The sequence below is a fragment of the Phyllostomus discolor genome, chromosome 7 (genome assembly GCF_004126475.2).
Source record: "Phyllostomus discolor isolate MPI-MPIP mPhyDis1 chromosome 7, mPhyDis1.pri.v3, whole genome shotgun sequence".
Lineage (NCBI taxonomy): Eukaryota > Metazoa > Chordata > Mammalia > Chiroptera > Phyllostomidae > Phyllostomus > Phyllostomus discolor.
In genome coordinates, this window is record NC_040909.2 from 124,966,800 (window position 1) to 124,988,998 (window position 22,199).

General features: G+C 45.2%; 1 protein-coding gene across 3 annotated transcripts in view; it reads right to left on the reverse strand.

The window, feature by feature from the left end:
- SAMD12 (sterile alpha motif domain containing 12) overlaps positions 1-22,199 on the reverse strand; it is a 344,026-nt gene that overhangs the window by 135,954 nt on the left and 185,873 nt on the right. For all 3 annotated transcript variants that reach the window (XM_028533859.2, XM_036031374.1, XM_036031372.1), the window contains exon 4: positions 17,037-17,177. In XM_028533859.2, coding sequence (XP_028389660.1) covers positions 17,037-17,177 — 141 coding nt within the window. The remainder of the gene's footprint in view (positions 1-17,036; positions 17,178-22,199) is intronic.

Here is a 22,199-nt window from a genome sequence, read left to right on the forward strand (position 1 = left end):
AGCAGAGTTTAGTGGTCAAGTAACTGGACTTCCGCCAAGGTGTACATAGATTCTGGTAATTCCTAAATGTACATGTTTGGTGCCAATTCCCATTAGAACTCCATAGTCAAGACAGCCAACTGCTTTCTTAAATGTTTCAAAGGGGCCTCACACAGAACACGTTACTGCCGACATCTTCATTCCCCAGTCCAGCCTCTGATGCTCACTCCTCAGCACAGGTTGCCCAGCCTGTGCGGCAGCCCCGGCCGGAAACCAGACTTGATTCTCCCGCCCCGGGCCACATCCAGTCCATCATCAAGTCCCACTGCTTTGACCTGCACACAGATTCTCCTCCGTTCACTCCGTGGCCACCAGCCGAGTTCTAACCATCAGGTGTTCTCAGCTGGATTTCTGCGGAAGTCACTGCCTAGCCCCCCGGTTCCATCTCTGCCCTTGTCCAGTCCATCCTCCACACAGCTGCCAGGGTACTCTTTGAGAAATGTAAACGATTAATAGCAATTACACTGGTTTCAAGTGTTCCATTCTGTGATACGTCATCTGTCCATTACATTGTGTGCTCACCACCCAAAGTCAAATCTCCTTCCGTCACCATATACTTGACTCCCTTCCCCCTTTCCGTCTCCCCCCACCACACTCCTGTCCCTCCAGTAACCACCACACTGCAGCCTGTATCTGTGAGTTTTTGTTTGTCTTGTTTATTTGTTGTTTCAGTTTTATATTTTACATATGAGTGAAATCATATTACTCTTGATTTTTTCTAACTATTTGGCTTAGTATGATATTCTCAAGATCCATCCTATATAATTTTATTAATGAATGTCACCCCAATACATTTAATAAAATTTAGAAGTAATTTGAAAACTCAATAATTTTTATCATATTTAATATTTCATTTGAAGTTTTCCTGTTATCCAATTTTATCGACATGATTCAATAAAAATATTTGTGTAACGGGAAAAAGTGTAAATGAGATCTCATCACTTGTCTGCTTAAAACCCTTTCATGGCCTCTCACAACACTGGATGAGACCCTAGTCCAAATTTTTAATGTGGCTTCGCAGCCCTGCAGGACCTGGCTCTTGCTGTGTCCAGGCCACGTGACTCTCCCTTGAGCTCTGTGGTCCAACGCGTGGTTTCTGTTCAGTTCCTAGATCATGCTAAATAAACTCTTCGGTGCCTCTGAGTTTAGCACATGCTTTTCCCTCTTTTTGCTTGCTCTTCCCCCACTCTTCACCTGGCGACCCTCATGTCTCCCTGCTACCACTTAAATGGCAGGGTAATTCCCCAGTTAGGACCTCTCATCCCACTTTATATTTTTCCTTCATTACCCTTAACACAGGTTTTTAGCACATGCACGCACAGACACACACATGCACACAAACATACGCACACATACCTCGTTTCCCGTGGGTAGGACCCAGACAAAAATGTGCTAACTGAGCCGTGCTGCAGGGGCCGTGGCAGCGTACCTGCTCCAGAGACCCCGCCCTGTCACTGGAGAGCGGTGGCCACTCTTGCAGATCGCACAAAGTCTCACTGTAGGTTTTTTCCAACCACCAGTGGCCCATTTCATGATATTCCTGCTGGCTTTCACCAGGTCCAGACAACCTCTAATATCTTCCCTTGATCCTCTGCTTCTTTGAACATCGGTTGAGTCTTTTCTTTTTAAAGATTTTATTTAACTAATTTTTTTTTTTTAGAGAGAGGGGAAAGGAGGGAGAGAAACAGATCGGTTACCTCTCACATGTGAGTCTTTATAGAAAGCAAATTCGAAACCCTGAAAGTGAATTTGATTCTCTCTAGACCTTGACTTTGTACATCTATAATTATATGATTTTGGGGGTTTCTTTGCTTCTATTCCAACACCTTCCCTTGCATGCCTTTTCTTTCTGCCTTTATAGTCAAAACCAGATGACAAACTAAAAGGCAGGAAGAGAGGCCAAAGCAGAATAAACATAAGCAAGGGGGCACGAGTAACTGGGAACCTGGAGAAAGACTGAGTGGCTGACCGTGCTCCAGGGCGGTACGACTATGCTCACGGGCGGAAAGTGTCCACTAGGGGCGCTGTGCCAGCCCATGGGATGAGACGCTCTGGAAGTGTTCAGAGAAGGGATAAAACAAAAGTTAAAATTTACTGTGTTGAACAGATACAGATACAAAACAATTTTTTGAGAAAACATTAAGAAAGAAGTAGTTATAATGAAGCCGTGCCACAGCGGTGGCATTAAATAAGACAGGACTAGATACTTCTCTTTGTGACATCCATCTCTTCTCTACGCCCTGAAATCAGTTAGGACAGGATTTCTACTGGGTGCCCTACTAGACCTCTGGTACCTGGCATGGAACTTGGCACAAAGCAATAAAATTTATTCACACCGTAGCCAGAGTCATAGCAGCACACATAGCAAGATGCCCCAGGACGCGGGCTCCGAAGAGAATGCTTGCTCCGTCACTTCTTAAACTGCGTGGCCTGGTTTGAGCCTCATGATTCTCTGTGGCTCGGTTCTTTGATCTGCCAAATGGGGGTAATAATAGCTCCCATCTCACAGGGTATTCGTAAGGATAGAGCGATAAGGCAAATAGAGTGTTCAGAACGCAGCTGATACCATAACATGCACACAGCAGATGGTAGTGATTATTGCTGCTGCCACTGCCATTCACCATGGCCTCATGGAGGGCTAAGAGTCCTGGGTCCATGGACCAATTCTGATATGACTTAGAGAAGTTAAAAGCCCAAGTGTTTAGAATACTCATTGGTCTGAAGGATCCTTGAAGGAAGGGACTGTCGTTACTTAGTACAGTGTCTTGCTCAATATAGTAGATGCTCAATAAATGTTTATTCCATTGAATACCCTAAGCTGTCCTCATACAGTCTGGAATGGATCTCCTTTGAAGCCATTCTCCTACGTTTGGAGAAACCAGATTGCTTTTTCCTTTACTCCTGGGCAGTGGGATTTCAGCCAGAGGCAACACTGTCAGCATCCATTTCAAGGGACAAATGGATCAACTCTTTCTCAACCTTTTCTTCCAAAGCCCAGGGCTTAAATAGGATGGGCTCCCTGGAGTCTAAGTAATAATTACCACAATTATCTTTACGGACACAGTACTTAGTATCTACCAAGGAGCTATTTTAAGGATGAGAAAACTCAAGTACTGGCAATGCCTAACCCCAGTACTGGATTAAACTGAGGGTTCCCCTGACTCCCAGTAGAACGGTCTCACACAATAGAAACTGTCAAGCTGTCATAATTTTAACTCCTATTATGATGCAGAGAAGACAACAAAAGGATAACTTATTTCAAGATTAAAACTGTGCTGATTTTATGGAGCACTCACTAAGCTTTTGGAAACTCAACTTTCAAGCCTTTAAAACCCAGTTTTGTCTCCAGGCCATTTAAAGTTAAAAGCAAAGAATGAAGCCAGGTGAAGTGAAAAGCCTGCTCGTATCACAGAAGGAGAAATGGCAGGGTGCATATGAGGGAGCCAGTTTTTAGTGCGTTGCCTCAGACCTGAGCTTTGAACTCACAGGGGTTTTACCACGGAGGGTGTTGGTGAAAGAGTTCACATCTGGGGCTGTGAGATCAGCAGAAAGTCTAAATAAAAGTCTATCCACGCCAGCTGGGCATCAGAGCCCATTTCTACCCTCTTAGTGAGATACAGAACTACTCTGATGGAAGCTTTTTTTTTTTTGAGAAGTATTTAAGGTGACATTTTCCCCTTTCAGAATGTGTTCTGGAAGAGCAGAACAGAACTCCTAAGAACCAGGGTGTTAGCCTTCTGGAAAGTGAACACGATTCGCTCATATAAAAAAGAACTTGCAGCTGGCCTACTTGTCAATTCCCAGGAATACACTGTTTATCATTGAGTGAATACCTAGCTCAACACATAGTAGGTACGCAATAAAAGGTGTTCAATGAGTGAATGATCAAGTACGAATTCTACTTTAGCATCCTAAAGCAGGGATTATAACATTGGATACAGACCACGCTCAATAAGTAAGCCTCCAAAAAATCAGTAGGGAAAGAGGGGGTGGGCTTTAAATGCTGCACCATCAATTCACATTTTGAAAGGCAAATAAAGACACACAGATGGTCAAAATATTGCCTTTGACACTTTCTTAAGTCCTCAGGGACAGTGGTGATGGGAATCCCCCACTGTCCTGCTCTCGCACGCGCAGGTGACGTGTGCACACAGACATCCTCAAACACGCGTTCCTCTATGCACTCAGATAACATGTACACAAGAAAGTCACCATCTGCATATTTGTTAATCACGGCTTTGTTTACACAGCACTTCTACGGGGGGAGGAGTAATCATTTGCGAGCTTTTTAAACCAACGTGAGAGACATTTTTTAGTTCATTCTGTGAGCAAATGTGATGAGCTCAATTCTCAAAGAAATTCGAGCCTGGAGAACTAGATAAATAAGTATAAATGAATTCATTTGACTGAGTGACATTTTCATTTAATTAAAGTGGAAAATCGGCTCTAAAACAAATGATTCTCCCTGACAAAAAAAAAAAAGGAGACACAGATCCTTAATTAATAAATTTCTACTAGTTCTTCTGAGGGCTGAGAGGAGTCGTTAGTGCAGGGGCGTATTGGGGAGGGGAGGAGGCCTGGGGAGACAAGGAGGAAAGAAAGGGAGAGAGGAAGCACAAAAGGTGATGCATATTTAAACTTTTAAAAACCGGAAGAAAATTAGAGACCATTTATTTACACTTTAGTACATGTCAAATCCTGCCAGACCAAAATTATTATAGTAAAACTCTTTGTCTAACAAAACAAATGCCCAAGTCTCAGGAGGGGATCCATTTAGAACAAAACCAAATAAAAAGCAAATTCAGGTCATTGAAATTTGCTCTGCTATTATTTCATTTCTTCTTCTTTTCCACGGTATGGTCTGAATATTAGGGACACAAATGACAAAGGGAAAGTCAAATTTCCTGATACTTAGAAGAATAAGTACTTGCATTTGCAGTTTACTGTAAACACGAATCAGGGTGACCAGCCAACACGATAGAAATGGGATGAACTGGAATGTACACTCAGACGCTTCTCATATATTTTCAGACTCTCTGAATACGACCCTCATCCATGTTCAATAGCTTTTAGTGCTATACCCGATTCACTTCTCTGCTATAACTGGGAAAGAGGGAGCCTTCAGATGTATAAATCAAAGCCACATCACCTCTTACACAGCAGACTCTTGAAACCTTCGAGGTCACTGTTAATAATTTTCCATGCTCTCATTTATGCCAAATCAATTTCAGCTAAATCAATTAAAATGGCAACTAGCAAAATGTCAAGTCATTGATCTAACAAGATTAAGATTACTCAGGATGTTTGGGGGCATCGGGAAATGCTACACTGGCATCTCTGCTTTATTATGATGTCAAGTTGGGAGATAAGCAAGTCTGATTTCTCCATGCCCTGATATCTTGGGTATATGCAGGAGACAGGTCAGCAAAACTACACGCCTCCCGTTCTGGCAGCCCAAACTAGTGGACAACAGGGGATGGAGAGTGAGAGCTCTGTGAGATAAGGAAGCTATTCAGAGTCATCTTAATGTTTACCGTTTTGTAATCTATCACTGCAGGTTGCCTAGTCTCTTGAGTTGGCTTCTCTCTGTCCCTCCTTGCAACCACCCTCATCCAGGTTGTCACTGTCTCCAACACACATGAACACGACAGCTTCCTAACTAGCTATCTGGCCTGTGTCATCCTTCTCCGGTGCATCTCCTTATCTTTCGCTGTACAAATCTGATCAGGATAGTCTCTGGTTCCAAACCTTTCACTGGCTCCCCACTGTCTGAAGGAACTCAATTCCTTAAGGAAAGTAGAAAAAACGAGGCCTTCACTTCGCCACTGGGCACCTCCCTTACCCTTCCAGCCTCACTTCCTGCCGTCCCCCTCCCTTATCACTCACCCTTGATCCTCCAATCATACTAGCCACTACCTTCCTCACATTCCTGGAATGCACCAAGCCTGCTCTTCCGTCTTGGCTCCAGACCGCTGTTTCCTTCAGATGTTCCTTCCGGGACGTCTTTCCCACCTGCCCTAATTACTGCCTCTTCCTCTTTCAGATCTGAGCTTCCTGAGGGAAATTTTCCCGATCCCCCAGGGCCAGGCAAGTCCCTCTGCTTACTCACCCTCCAAAGTATAATTAACGTTCCCTTTCCCATCATTCACCACGTTACTAGGCTTCCTTGTTTGATGAGGGTCTTCCTCATTAAAATGTAAAATCTGTGTATCTCAGAACCATTTCTAACTTGCTCAATGAATTTCACCAGCACCAGTAAGGGCCTGGCACACGGCAGAAACAGGGAATATACCTTGTTTTAGTAAATATTCTTTTATGGCATGGTACACCGCTCCAAGGTTCTATCTGTCCTGGCAAGTTTATATTTGATGACTAGAGAGGAAATAGACACACCCTGCTAACTACAGCACTGGCTCAGTTCAGAGGTCACTCATTCTTGTAAACTTTCCTAACACATTCCTTGTGGATTGGATGCCATGCCTTCACAATCCCAGAATTCTACATTGACCACGGTCTTTCCTTAATGTCTCTTTCACTTGACTTCAAGGGCAAAGACCGTCTTATCCCCTGTATCCCTAACACATAACATACAGTGCTGGGTACATGGTCAGATCTCAATAAATGTTTGTTTGTTTTGACAGATTACTATGTGATTACTATTGTAAAGGAATAAACAAGAAAGGAGGAAACTAAGAAGGGAGCGGTTATTTCAGAGAAGAGCAGACTTTAACCCCTGGCTGGGGCACAAGGCTGGGCCATTCACAGTGTAGTGTGTGGTGCCTTCTGGAACTGGCACGTAGAAACCTGGATACAAGGAGTGCCTTAAACATCTACGCCATGTAGAGCTTTATTCCAGGCTCTGGGGATTGGTGACCTCCAAAAAGGCCATCGAGAAAGCAGATAATACAAAATACTAGGGACAGAAGTTCTAAAGCATGTAGATGACATAATTCTCCAGTTCTCCTTAGAAAAGCCAAACCGGTTCAGCATATCCCTGAAAATGGGTTTGATTTTCTCTCCTCTAGTCCACCTGCCATTGTCCTATTACAGTTGCCTTTCCAAAAACTCCACAGAAGATTTGAACACCAGAGAGCCCAGACTACAGGGTGTAGATTTACCCTGAAGAAATCAATGAATGTCACTGTGGAAAACCCATACAAGTATCCGTCATTCAAGATCCTTCAAATCCACAGTCAAACCACAAAGTCAAGGTGAAATAACAATGCAATCCCATGGCCATCTTAAACCGTCCAAACAAGAGGCATCAAAGATATTGCTTATTTCACCTGCAACATTTAAATGCAAAGGGGTCAAGGCTGAAGAAGGCTGAGACTGGTGATTTTTGCAAGGTAGACACAAAAGCGTTTGCAATATCTGGAGTTTCCCTAAAGGTTACTGTCCACCATTAAACTATCTCACTACACACTGAGGTGTACAGAAGTAGTGACGAGAATAATTCCTGATAGAACGTGTCCAAATTAGAAAACTGTGCTGTGCTTCTTGCACTTGCTGGTTGGAGGGGCCGTCGGCGGCACTGTGGACAGGCAGGTGCTGCCCTACCGTGAAGAATACAACAGTCGAGAGGCAAGTGTCCATCACGAGCCCCACTTTGAATAAAACACCGTCCTGAGGGAACTGGCCACAGTGGACTCCCAGGATGAAAATGGAACAGGAGTGGGTGCTGGCTCGGGTGCCGGCATCACAATGCCAACTCCTACGGATCAACTGACGTGGGGCTTAACTCCACCCCCGAGGAGTGGCCCGTGTGTGGGCCTCCGAACATAAAGCTTAGATGACAGAATATGTCAGTGAAGGCGCAGGTACCTGATAAAGTTAGAAATACCCCTGGTCATGAACTCTGCACAACAGAGTGCGGATTTTGAAAAGCACTGGCAGCAAGTTCAAAGGTGGCAGTGTGAGGAAATGCTATCTTCGATGCAACTGGGAAGAAATATTTGGTGGGCAGGTCATAATCAAATAAGACTGAATGAAGAAGCGGTAATGAAAGACCCCAATCACACATAAATAATCTGCACAGAACCCTATAAAATTACCTAGCTAATATCCTCATCTACCACGAGCCCCGGGGGCAGTTAAATGGGTTTTTGGAGAAATTGAAAACATTAGGCAAGGTGAGTCAAGGCAAGTGGGTGCCTTATGTGTTTCAGGGCTGTTGCCAAAGGCGTGGGTTGTGTTTGGGAGCCCTCGCCATTGTCTTGACCAGTCGAGCCAATGACGACGACAACAACAACAAGTCACAGGGAAGGAAAAGGTCCTGGGTCATGTTGCTCATGGAGAAAGATTATCTGAAGTGGCTTGCAGCTCCTCTCATGCTTAAACTATGAACCCATACAAACTGATATTCCATTCACTGCTTCAAGAAGATTAAGTTGAAAATGAACTAGGATTAATATATAGAAAGAAGGGCAACAATTAAATTAAAATCAGGAAAAACAGAGGGACCACTCTCGGCCGGGTACAGGGCTAGGATGTAGGGGTACACAGAAAAATCGGAAGACAACTGAGGGGTCTACAGCCTGCAGGGGAGATGGACAGACACTGTCCACTGTGCCTTTGTGGAGGCCGCTGCTTCGGTCTCATGCTGACCTTTGCCCATCCATCCAAACGGTTGTCCTTCAGCATCTGGTTCCTGTGGTCTACCTTTGGTCCGTCTTCCTTCATTCCCCTCTTCCAGCTCTGTGCTGTCACTGCCCATCTGTGCATCTCCACAATACGGTGGCAGGCACAGCTTGGCCTCACTGCTAGACTGGGTACCCCTTTTCATCCCTGGTACCCACCACACAGCCTCGTGTTCACTGGGTGGAAGAGCAAGAAAGGACACTTTGTAATGAATACAACATGATGGGAATGAACGAAGTGCTTAGCAATGCAGAAGGGGGAACGATTGGTTCTGCCCGAGAGAGGAGCTAACGTTTCTCAGAAGGGGTGCTAGCTCATCAAGGCTAGGTCCTTCGTGAGCTCCATTACACCATGCTCATGACAACTCTGTGAAATAGAGCCTATCCCCATTTTTACAATTGAGGAATCTTAATCTCTGATAAGTGACTTACCCAAAGTTAATACATCTATAAAATGCCCAGAATGGCTTTCTACGGGATGTTAAAGAGTTTAAATTTTATTCTGTAGGCAATTGGGAGATATCAAATGTTTTAAGGAGGAAAATAATGTGGTCAGAAATACATTTACATGGTCTCTGGCAATAGAAGAGGAAATTAATTAAAGGAGAATGAATGGGTCAGGGCAGAGACTAGAGATCAAATAATAATTAGCAGGTGACTCTAATGGCCTATGAAGGAGGAATGAACTAACAGAATGGCAGGGGCGGTGCTGAAACAAGGAAAGATGGGAAACACATTTTCCTAGCAGAATTCAGAGGATTTGGTCACTGGTTACCTAGGACTGGTGAAGGGAAAAGAATAATCGCAGGTGACTCTGAGCTTCTGCATTAGGTGATAACGTGAGTAATGCCGTTGTTCACCTTGAGAGGAAATATGTGGGGAGAACAGCTTAGGGAGATGGTGAGAACAACAATGGGGTTAATCTGGGATATTTTTGAGGTGTCAGTGGAATATCTAGGGGAGTTTAAAACCAGGAGCTGAAGCTTCAGAGACATCGGAGATGCGTCTGCGAGTCACTATGAGGCAGGGGGTGGTTAACGCAGTGGGGGTGGGTGGGACTCCCCAGAGAGCAAGGAGAAGGAGTCGGGCTGTGAGTGGGGAACACCAACATCTGGGGAGTGGGAGGGGAAGGCGGCTTGCCACCAGCCTCCAAAGGAGACATCAGAAAGGGAAGGGGGAACCAAGAGAGTCATTATCATGTTCGCGAACACAGATGACGACCAAGGAGGAAAAGCTCAAGGTAAACCCAGCAAGAAGGCGGAAGGGCCATGCAGAGAGTGAACATCAGGTCTGTAACACGGGTAGCACAGCTAAATAAGACACAAGCAGCGGCCTGGAAGTTCAAACGGTGTGATTTGGGAGGCACTGGAAAACCCATCAGACACACTTCTGTAGGCACAGAAGGGAACCTGACTGCCCCAGGCTTTCTTCTGTAGATGCTAGAAACACGAGATTTTCTTCCTTAGAGGGGAGACAAAGGATGCATGTCTCAATGATGTCTGTGGAAAACCCTATTCTATTAACTATACAAAGATGCTAAGAACTTTTTTTTTTAGCAAATTAATGAGTAAACCATAAACATGTTTGACCTGAAGTTATTTTGAGCTAATTTACCATAAACTCTCAGGAAAAGAGGGGCTTCTTAAGACAGCGGTGCCTCCAGGAAGCGTGAGGTGGGGCTTCTATAAAGACACAGTAATTTCCTGAAAACCTCCAGTACAACATTAAAACATATTTTTGTATGTATTAAACCCACTGTCTAATACTGTTCATATACTTTTCTCATTTTAAGAATACTGGCCTGGCAGTTTTTTTATGAAGATAAACATATATGTATGATATAACCCAGCAGTCCCACTTCTAGGTGCTTACCCACTAAAGTAGAAACCGATTTTACATAAACACCTGTATGTGAATGCTTGTGATACCTTTGTATTTGCCCAAACTGGAGACAACCCAGGTGTCTCTCTGCTGGGGAATGGACAAATTATGGTACACTTGTGCAGTGGGACACTGAGCGATGAAAACGGACAACCGAGTGAGTGATGCACACCACCGCGCTGAAAGACCTCAGCGCACGGCAGTCGGTGAAGGAGGAAGCCAGGCTCCGGGATTCCATTGATATGACATTCTGCGAGGGGAAAAGCTAAAGGGACAGAAAGCATATCCGTGGTTGCCAGAGGCTGGGAGCAGCGAGAAGTGTTGACAACAAAGGGGAAGCAGGGAGAGTATTTTTTGAGGTATGGAACTTTTTTCTCTTGACTGTGGTGGTGGTTACGCAAGTGTATGCTTTGTCCAAACCTGAAAAACTGAGCACTGACAGTAAACATTTTATCTTACGTAAATTGCACTTGAAAGTGCTGAGGAAAAGAACACTTGTCTGGGAACCTGGAGAACCGGGATCTCACTGGCTGTCGTGCCACTGACTGGTGGTGTGACCATGGACGATCCCCTAGTCCTCGTTGGGTCTCGGTGCCCAACTCTGTAAAGTGAGCCTGGAAAAGCTCCCAAAGAGTCTACTGCTATGTTTTACAAAGACTTCCTTCTTTAAGCGAGGTGGTGGACCAGATGGCCTGTTTCGATTCAGATGGACTGCTTCGCTTGCTGAAGTATCGTTGCGGGGGCGATGGGACCGAAATACCCAGTCCGTACACGTGGTTCTGAAAACTCTTCTTGGATTGGAAAGTCGTGTCTCTAATTGGTGTTGCTTCGAAAGATGGAGCCTTGGGAAAGTCCATCTGGTCATGAAATTCGCAATTAAAATTTGACACATATATTTGGACAATGTGGAAAAAGTCTTTTGGGAAACACTAATGTTTAATGAGCTATAACTGGCCTGAGTAAACAATCATGCTCTTCTTTTTTTTTTCCCATTGTGTAGGCACTTATTAAAAAGGCGTTTGAGGATGGATGTTTTTACTACCTTCATCTGCCTTGCCCTCCAGTGGGAATGCTGCTTTCTACTGTGTGCACTTACCTAACTCCAAGTGGCTGTCCTATTTCCACACTGCCCATGTGTTTGCAGACAAGGAAGAGCCTGAAAAGGGGCCAGGAGTGGCTCCCTACGCTAGTGCCCCTCGGGTTGAAGGAAGCATGTACAGCTCAGAAGGGAAGACATTAAGAATCAACACAATCACCTTGATGACAATATCAAAAGTTTGTATTTTTAACCTTGTCAAGTAGGGTCCCACAAATCGTGCCCAGCAATTACTCTCACCCGTGATGTGTTGTTGGAACACTGCTTTGCCCAATTCCTTTAGGGTTGCCTGGGGTTGCTTTCCCATGCTACGACCCGCAGGGACTAAAATACTTAACTGTCGTACCTTTTATACAAAAAATCTGCCGGCCCACATACATAGAATATGTCATGAACTATGCTATATGGCTTGTATGTAACGTCTCATTTAATCATTAGCACCACCATGAAGCAGGAATTATTATTCTCGTTTGACAGATCAGAGGTGGTGAAGTTTAATGGCTAAAAATTTGCTGTGCAGCCAGACAGACCCGCACTATGCTTTTACCAGTTGTCTGACTCTGGGAGTATTGCTTCAATTCTCCGCCCTCAGTTTCCCCCTGTTAAATCGGAGCCAATAACTGTGCTGATTACAGGAGGCCAAATGTCAGGAGTAGATGTGACAATTAGTGCAATGCTTTGTATACTGTAAACATTTAACACTCATTAGCTATATGAGAAAAGCTTTCGGTGTCCCTGGGGTGTTCTCTTCCTAGAAATATTGTCCATTAATAAAATGCTAATGATGCCCATCATACGGCTGGTTATAGATTAATTGGAAAGATCCCAAAATAGTTTGCACTGAGGCTCTGCTCTGTGTTACATAAGGCACCTTTCCCTCTGTCTCCCGTGAATCAAGCAAAAGGAAAGTATCATAATGACATTTCCAGCTCTGCACTGCATTTCCCAAGAGAGAATTGAAGGTGCCCTAACAAGGCGGAGTTTTCTACAAGAGCATGCAAGCCAGCCAGCCCCCCGCATCAACACCCCTGCCGTGCCAGGGACGGGGCACCGAAGACCAAATGGCTGCATGGAAGACAGAACCACTTCAAAGCCACCAAAGGAAACAACGTGAAAGCAGGGCCAAACATTGATTATGTTGCTGCAAATGTCAGGTAGTTACTGGGCCCTTGTGGAAAAAGGCAGGGAAATCAGAGGCCAGAATTTCAGCTAAAAGACAGCCCTGGCTGGAGATGATGAGCGGGTGCAGGAATTGCTGTCAGGAGGCATTAACAGTGCCTATAAACAGATATATTTACTATGCATCCACCACACACATTTCTTAAATGCCTTATAGTGCTTGTCTTTTGGTCAGCATCCAGAAGGAGGAGAGCAAGGAAAAGGAGGGCAAATACTTGGTTTTCCTCGTGTGAGTTCGGGTAACCCACACTGGCTAGGACCAGCTTTCCCAGGCCGTTTGTGGCCATCTTAGCCCTTTTACTGGCCTGGGGCTCCTGGCCAGCTGGGTGAAATGACTGGTGTCGAATTAACAGCTTAAGACAAGTTTTAATTAGCTATTATTTTATTTCCTCTAGAAACATGGCAAAGTGAGCATTCAGATGGGTGTATCTAATTTGGAGGTCTGATTACAAACTGATGCAACTGATTTGCTGTTTGTGCGTTTAATTTCTATATCCAGATTAATGTTGTTTCTTTGAGAGAAAATATTTAGAGTCTACTCATTTACTGCATTACAGAGTTGATTTCCAAGTTTGTGGCAGGTTCTTTCGAACGCCTCTGGAGGTAGCAAGACTTCATGCTTTGAGGATGGGGCCCCTCTTTGGAAATGGTGGCCACATATTCAGCTCTTGATCTCGTAAAGAAAGTAGGTAATCAAGCGTGGTAGAACACAGCAGGTCAAAAATAAAACTTGGAGAAAACAATCAATCCAATTAAAAAAAATAAGCAAAGGATCTGAATAGATGTATTTCCAAAGAACATACCCAAACGGTCAATAAGCACAGAAAAATGTGCTCAGCATCGTGAGCCATCAGGGAGACGCAAGTCAAAATCACAATGAGGTACCACTTCACACATATCAGAATGGTTATAATCAAAAAGACAAGAACAAATGTTGGCAAGGATGTGGAGAAGTTGGAACCCTCGCACACTGCTTATGGGAATGCAGAATGGTGCAGCTGCCTTGGAAAACAGTCTGGCAGCTCCTCACATGGTTACATATGGAGTTATCCTATGACTCAACCGTTCCACTCCTAGGAATGTGCCCAAGAGAAATGAAAACAGGTCCACACAAAACTTGAGCGCAAATGTTGAAAATAGCATTATTGATAATAGCCAAGATTCAGAAACCATCCAAATGTTCGTCACCTAACTCATGGATAAATAAAATGTTACACGCACGCAAAGGAATATTACTTGGGAATAAAAAGAAGTGAGATGCGGACACAGGCTTACAACATGGGTTGACTTGAAAAACCTTAGCCTAAGTCAAAGTAGCTGATGGCAAATAACCATGTTTGAAATGATTCCATTTGCAGGAAACGCCCAGACTAGGCAAACAGATAGCAAGTCGATGAGAGGTTTCCGAGGGCTGGTGGTTGGAGGGTGTTGGGAGGAAATAAGGAATGACTTTAATGGGCGATTTTTTTCTTGCTTTTTCTTAAAATTGAGGTAACGTGGGCTCATAACATTGTGTAAGTTTCAGGTATGCATTATAATTCAACATCTATATTCACTACTGCATGCTCACCACCCAAAGTCTATTTTCCATCCTTCAACTCTTATTATAGCAAACCTATACCCAAAATATTTTAAGGCAAACCCAGCTGTCTTTAGAATTTCTATTTTCAGTCAAAAAAAAAAAAACCCAAACAACCTTGCCAACTTTTTGTTTTATGTTTTAAAAAGAAACCATCTTTTTGATAAGGCTATGGATTTTTCTAACGGCTGCCCGACATAAAATGAGTTTCAACATTAACATGTAAAGGACAAGCAATAAGAAAGGCAATATGAGCGCAGACAAAATATCTAAGAGCTGGAGAACGCTCCCTCTTCTAAAGGGAATAGAATGGAAGGATTCAAAACGCACAGCCTTTCAAGGCTAAAGGAAGTGACAACAACGGAATTGAACAGGCTGAACTTGGCATTACCTTCCCAGAACACAAACATATATTTAGCTTAATAGACTTGAGTACTATCTCAGGAAAAATCTTATATATTATGCATCTAGGGCAATGAAAGCTGTAGAAAATGATTTTGCAAAGCAAACAGGCTTCAGGCTGACAGCAGCAGAGATAAAAAAGAGTCTGAGGTGCACGTGATAAATTCAGGTCTGTGGATATATATATATATATATATATATATATATATATCATCGCAGGAGGAAAACAGAAGAACAGAGGAAACCTCAGATGCTAAACAGAACCTGACAGAGTGACGCCTATGGTGGAAGCTTGCAAAATGTATATTATCTGATTATCACTGTAATACGCACTTGTACTAGGAAAATTGGAACATACAGAAAATACAAAGAAAAAATTAAAAGCACCCACAGTCCCACCACCCATAGAGAACTAATATTAAAATATTGGCATGTTCGTTTGTAGCCTGTTTTCTATTTACATATAAAAATATGATTTTTCCAAACTTGGGCTCATACAGTCAACAAAATTTTATATATATTGTTTTTACCTACTTCCTACTACTTCTTGAATACTTTCTCATAGTATTGTATATATTCTTTGAAGATGGAGTGTAAATGACTGTATTACACCGGATCTTATGATTTTTTTGTGTTTTATTTTAGAGAGAGGGGAAAGGAGGGAGAAAGAGGGAGAGAAATATTAATGTGTGAGAGAATCATCAATTGGTTGCCTTCCGTACATGCCCTGACTGGGGATTGAACCTGCAACCCAGGCATGTGCCCTGACCAAGAACTGAACCAGTGATCTTTTGGTTCACAAGATGATGTCCAACCAACTGAGCCACACTGGCCAGGGCTAGATCTTATGAATTTAAGCAGAACCACTTGATTCTTTCTATATTGCTGGACCTCTAGGTTGTTTCAAATTTTTCAGTTTTATAAATAGCACTGTGTTGGACTTTCTTGTGGGAAGTCTTTGAATCTCTCTTTACTTCTCCAAAGAAAACGAAATGTATATCCATATGTCAAATGCAAATTTAACTTACTCAACGTACCAGTACCTATAACGTTACCAGTGGGGGTGTCTGGAGACCAGTGCCAACAATGCATAACAAACAAACAATACTATTTTCCTATCACTCGAAGTTTGCATTTTCCGTCTGGAGCAGGCGTGCTTTCGGGCAGTACATTACTCCCTCTAGGCAAGTCGACTATTACCGGGTTAATCTAAATGCAATAACATGAAACTTGGCTGACCCAGATTTCTCCAATATCAGTATGCATGCAATTACAAAGAGTCTATGGATTGAAAATACCCAAGGCTCGAAGATACATATTTTATTATCCTTTCACTTAAAGTGATATATAATGGGCATTAAAATAAAACAAAGGGTGACAGCCAACAGAGGTTGACGGCAACGGCATCTTCTGTAGACCCACCCATTCCGTATAGCGCAACTGAAGGTTTTCTTCAAACTCCAGCTGTACATTCTCACTTCCAGTGATGGGACGCTTACGTGCTCTCCACATACTGAAGTTATTAACGGCTCTTGTTTAGAACTACAATGGTATCAACATTGCAGTTTTAAATTCCCTACAGCCTATTTTTTTTTAAATGGTTCTATTTTCAAGATTCTAAACAGTTGCTCACAAACTCTCAAGTGTGTGTGTGCTTACGTATACACATCGAGACACAGTCCTCTAAGATGCTTTTCTCCCATCAGTCAGTGGGAAGCGAAGGAAAACAAAACACAACTAAAATCTCATGTACGTCTCTAGTCACAGGAACTATGGGATCATGCAGAGCCCAAGACCCTCTGGGCGCCGGTAGTCAGATGGAGACGGCTGGGGCCGCAGGGCACACTTGTGCAGACAGCACCCCGGACAACTCCAGGGGTCCTGACCTCTGTGGCTGGTCCTCTCTGGGGCTGTACAGTGCACAACCTACACAGCTGTGTGATGACCTTGAAATTGCCTGAGACAACACTGTTTGCCCATCCATGACTCCTTTGTGCATCCTTCCCCCTAGTGGGCTCTGATAAAGAGGCACTTCAGGAAGAGAGTGGTCTTTAAATCTATATCCTTTTTTAAATAAAGAAAATGCTGCAAACAAACACCGCCGCCACCACCACCGCAACAAAACAATGACAGTGTCTCCCCAGCTCCCCTGTGTCACCATGGTCAGAGTGCCCTCCCTCCGGGCTCCCCTTCCATCTGCCCACAGAAAGCAGCAGGGTACCTTGTGTGAGTAACTGTAGGTTTCTGACTTCTTCTCGCACCTTCAGCTGGAGCACCTGTTGTAAGATGTGCTGCCGGAGGTTTTCCTGGGCGATCCCCATTCGCTCAAGCTTTTTGTCGGTAAGTCTCAGCAAGGCTCGCCCTGCGGGGTTTCAAGAAATAAAAGGAAAAGCAAATGAACAAGGGCTGGAGAAGGGTTTCCACCTTAGCCTTGGCTAATTCTGCCATAGCAGAAGTTTCCGTCTAAACACAGACCCTGGAGGACACAGGCCACCCCCCACCCCCCGCCATTATTCTACCTGACAGGAATGGATAATCTGGATAAAAAAACCGCACAGGTTAAAAAAAAGAGAAGTCTAATTTGTATCTAATATTGGCAATCCCCAACTGACCCACAGACTGAGTTAAATAAAACGGCAACATTTTAATCTGGGTATCTGGGTCACGGATTGCAGGTTTCCATAGAAACAATGCTCTTCCTTGGGTGACCACTCTGAGGCTGGCCCGTGCCACTGACAAAGTGAGCCGAAGACCTGGATGCTCTAACTGTGGTTGGAGAGAAACTCCAATGCCACTGAACCCAGGTTACAATAACGTTTCTGGGAAATATGCATTTCAAGTTCCAGTTTCAACCTGCAGCACGAACTTCCCTGCTGTACCCCTGGTGCTGGGTTGCACCTCCAGCTGCTGGGAGCTAAGCTTTCCTCCCGATCACCGGCCTAAGGCTAGGGTTCCAGCAGTGGGGAGGGTGAGAGGAGGAGGTGAGGGTGAGAGGAGGAGGGCAGGGGCGAGCACCTGCAGACTGCAGAACTAGGAGGCTCGAGGGTGAATGCCTGCAGTTTGCACACACCTTAGGCCCTAGAGAGCCTGGTGCAACTTCCTTTCAGCCCCTTCCTTTCCCTGGAAGGTCTGCATGCTTCCCTTGTGTCTGTGGTTTCCATCAGATTCCCGACTTTTCCCCTCCCTGTGCTGGCCTTGCAATAAACATGCCTCCATTGTGAGAGCTGAGACAAGAAATACAGAGAATGATTGTTGTCACACGCCTGCAGCAGTGCCCTGTGCTCTCGCCCCCAGAGTCCCAGCCATCACACTGCAGACCTTTTCTCAGGTGATGAAGCATGCACAGAGGCCACTGCGTGTGATCCACAGGGAGTCTTCGGGTACAACGGCACACACACTTCAGGAGATAAACAGTCTACCTCTTCACGTGAGAAACCCAAGTCAGAAGGTGGGGTCAAGTGGTACACTGAGAATCTTACAGACAAAATCTGTCACTGTTTTCCTTAGATGGCTTCTAGAGTGCCATCCAGGTCCTGATTTCTGGAAAAACTTCACAGGAATTAGATCATTTCCAGGAACAAATGTCCCATTGACCTCCTATCCCAGCCCCTCCTATTGACCACAAAATAAAAGAGTGTCCCCAATAAGTGCAATGCTGCTTTTGATGCAGGTATCAGGAGAGTGATATAAGTAGTCAATTATCAGTCACATCCTTTTTTACAATTTATATTGTCACTTTTTGTTGTTTACCATAGAAACCCAACTGTTCAGTCAACAAACATTTATTGAGCACTTACTATGTCCTAGGTTTACCCAGTGTCCTCTGCAGGCTGCTGCCTACACAGGAAGGAATCAAGGAGGGGAAAATCAATTCAATCTCAGAAAAGCAGCACCACCTGGATTTCCTGAGACCCTACACTGCTTTTCAGGTGAGCCAGACTGCTGGGCCATTCACGGACTCCTGGATCCCAGGAGATGAAAAAAGCATCGAGTCCTTCCTATGGATCGTACTCCTGGTCTTTCCCTTCTTTCCTTTGTCACGTGTTTACTGAGTACCACGAATGCCTGGCCCTGTTCTGGGTGCTGGGATTAGGGAGACAAGTGGTGTCTTCTCTCCCCAGGGAGTTTACCACTTGGTTTGAGAGACAGGCAGTACACAAGTACCTTGATACACAGGGGCAGACAGCGACCCCCACTGGCAGGATGGACTTATTAGAGTTTGGGTGTTAGACAAGGCCTCGCAGAAGAGGTAACACCGGAACATCTGCCAGTGTCAAGCCAATTAGAGAAACGGCAGGAAGGCTAGTGTCATGAGGACAGAGTGGGCAGGACAAGAGAAGGACAAGAAATTGGGGTTTGAAAGATGGCGGGGGGCGTGCCAGATCAGACAGGGCCTCCTGGGCCTTGCTGAAAAGTTCTGGCTTCATTCTGAACACGGAAAGGTTTGCATGAGGGAGGACGTGGGCATGGTCCCCATGGCCTGGAAGTTTCTCCATGGTCACTACGTGGAGGACGGGTTAGGGGTCGGAAGGGAGGAGTAGGGGGAATGGGAAGAGTCGGCACACTGCTGGGGTCATCAGAACAGGAAGTGACGGCGCCCCGGACACGGGGGTGGGGGGGCGTGGTGAAGGAGCCGTGGGGTCCTGGCTATATTCTGAATGACTTTGGAGTCCCTGGAAGTGGGCTGTGATGGAAAGCCAACGTCAGACATGACTCAGGTTTTCAACCCGAGCCCCTAACCGCCAGGGGGTGCACTTTCAGTGCAGGAAGTGCAGCCACCGCTCCTAGAGAGGATGAGCTGGAGGGAGGAAATCTCGTTAGTGTTACTGCTGTTTTTTTTTTCTCTTGAGAGCACTAGGGATCTGGAGAAGTAAAGGAAAGGATAGAAATCGACAAAGGAGGACAGTTAGAATATTCTGCTTTCTCCCCCATCCTGCTTTCGTTCCTTTGACATGCTCCTCAAAGCCCAGAGCTCTGAGTTGACGGGAGGGGCGAGGTGAGCATAGGCAACCGCAGCAAAATTTAGAGAAATAAGAGGACCCTCTTACGACCCAAGCTCTGTATTCCTTCACCGCAGAAGGTGTCTTCAGTGCTAAAAATATCTTCCAGGTCCCCTTGTAGAAGTTCCAGGCACGGACTATTCTGTGAGGAAGTTCACCCAGCAGACACACAGATCTGGAGCTCTGCTGACAATCTTGGAACATTAGAATTTTGCTGCAACTGAAGCTGGAATGCATATGTAAAAGCTTTATTGTCTGTGACCCTCGACAATGCCAGCTCCATTGGAATAAATACTTTTGCCGTCAGGTTCCCCACGGTCCCAAGTTCCCTATTGTCGTCTATGTGCTGGTACACAGTAAAGGCTCAAAAAACATCTATCGATTGAATATGCTCAGTGCTAAGATGAATGTGGTCTTCGTTACTCACATACTGATGATCTCAAGGTCATCACATTACTCTCTTTTCTGATGTAAGGCACTTGACTGAAAACCGACTCTCCGGCAGGACGACAGCCCTGAGGAACTGCGTGCAGCAGAGGGGGGCGGGGAGGGGGGCTGCATTTCCTCGGCGGCAACCACAGATACACACGCCAGGTGAAAGCAATAGAGAACTGGAGACAAAATGAGGACTTCACCTTCCTGCAGGCTTAAAGACAGATGAGTGTCTTGTTCTGTTTCTGAACAGGCACCACGTGAGACCACCGTCAGCCTTGCTGGAGGGACGGGCGGCAAGAACACGCGAGAGAGACCACCGACTCAGAGAGGAGTGGATTCGTTCCCTAGGGTTGCCGTAACAATCACAACATGTGGTGGTTTAAACCAATAGAAATTCCTTCCACAGCATCCTGGAAGCCAGAGCTCAACAGCAGGATCATGGGGCTGAAGTCAAGGTGTCAGCCAGGCCCCCCACTCCCTCTGGAGGCTGTAGGGGACATTCCTTCCCGGAAACTCTCAGCTTTTCCTGGCTGCCACTCCCCTTTGTGACAACGCCACTCTAATCCCGGCCTCTGTCCCATGAGTGTGTAATCTCGCCCTGCTTCTCTCCTATAAAGACACTAGGGACTTGGTTTAGGGCCCGAGTAACTAATCCAGGATCACCTCCTCCTACGAAGACCCTTAACTTAATCACAACTACAAAGACCCCTTTTCCTTATAGGGTGACATTTACAGGTTCAGAGATCAGGACCTTGTGTCTCCGGGTGGCCCTTATTCAGTCTGCCACGAGCTGGAGGGAACCTCTGGGATTTCTGAGCACGGCCCAGGACTCAGGGTGTCCACACGGAGAGCTGCGGTTCAGGGAGAGGGACCTTCTAAAACCACACGAAATATGGGGGCGAGATTTAGGCTTCAACACGTATCTCCAACCTGCAGGCCCAATGTGGTCTTTTGGTCTTTAGTTTGGGTGTGCACCCCCACCCCCATCTTTTCAGCTCAGACAATTGTCACAAAAGCCCTGTCACAGCTTTTCAAGATGAAAGATCACATGCCACAAAGCACAGTTGGAAATTTCAGGGTTAGCTGGAGGACGTACCTTCAGCCCGCCCCCTACTGGGAAGTCTTGGTACCGCCGCAAGTGGTTGGGAGCCCACCTTTCCCAGGGAAGTGGCTGCGTTACATACAGGGCCTCTTTTCTGCTAGGAATAGAGGTCACCGTTCAGTTCCCCAAACAAATGGACACTTGTTTACTGGGTCAGCTGCAAACCTGCTCTCAGGTAATGGCCAGCATCCTACTCCAGGCCTGGCTGGGCCAGAGAAACAGAGTGACAGGTGTTGGGCATAAAAGCAGTGTTCTACCGCCTGAACCTGTGTTTCTCCGTCTCGCCATTATTCCAAAATTGGAATTTCTGGAACAGAGAAATAAGGAGAGAGATGCAATTGCAAAAGCATGAGCTCCAGAGCTAAGAGGCAGAGCTGCATGCCCAGAAAAGCACCTCTGAGTCTTAATTTCCTCATCCCCTCAGTGGGGATGAAAATGACACCATCTCACAGGGTGGCTGTGAGGACCAAATGACATGACACACGTGCCCTTAGCAAGCTGGTGTCACTGTGAGGATACAGTTTGGGTTGCACAGTTCTTTGGATGGGTGAGAATGATTCCTTCTTCTCTTCCTCCTCCTCCTCATTATAACAATGAGTACAAGAGCAAACATTTATTAAGCACTTACTATGTGTTAAACACTGTCCCAAGAGCTTTACATGGATTACCTCATTTTCACCAATTCTCTGCCGATACTATTATTAACTATAATTAATTACAATATAGTACACACAGCTAAGGTCCTATGCATGCGGAACTGCAGACCTGGGGTGCACACACACACACACACACAGAAGCCATGCCCTTAACCCCCTCCCTGAACTGCTGACCAGGGAGCCTTCCAACA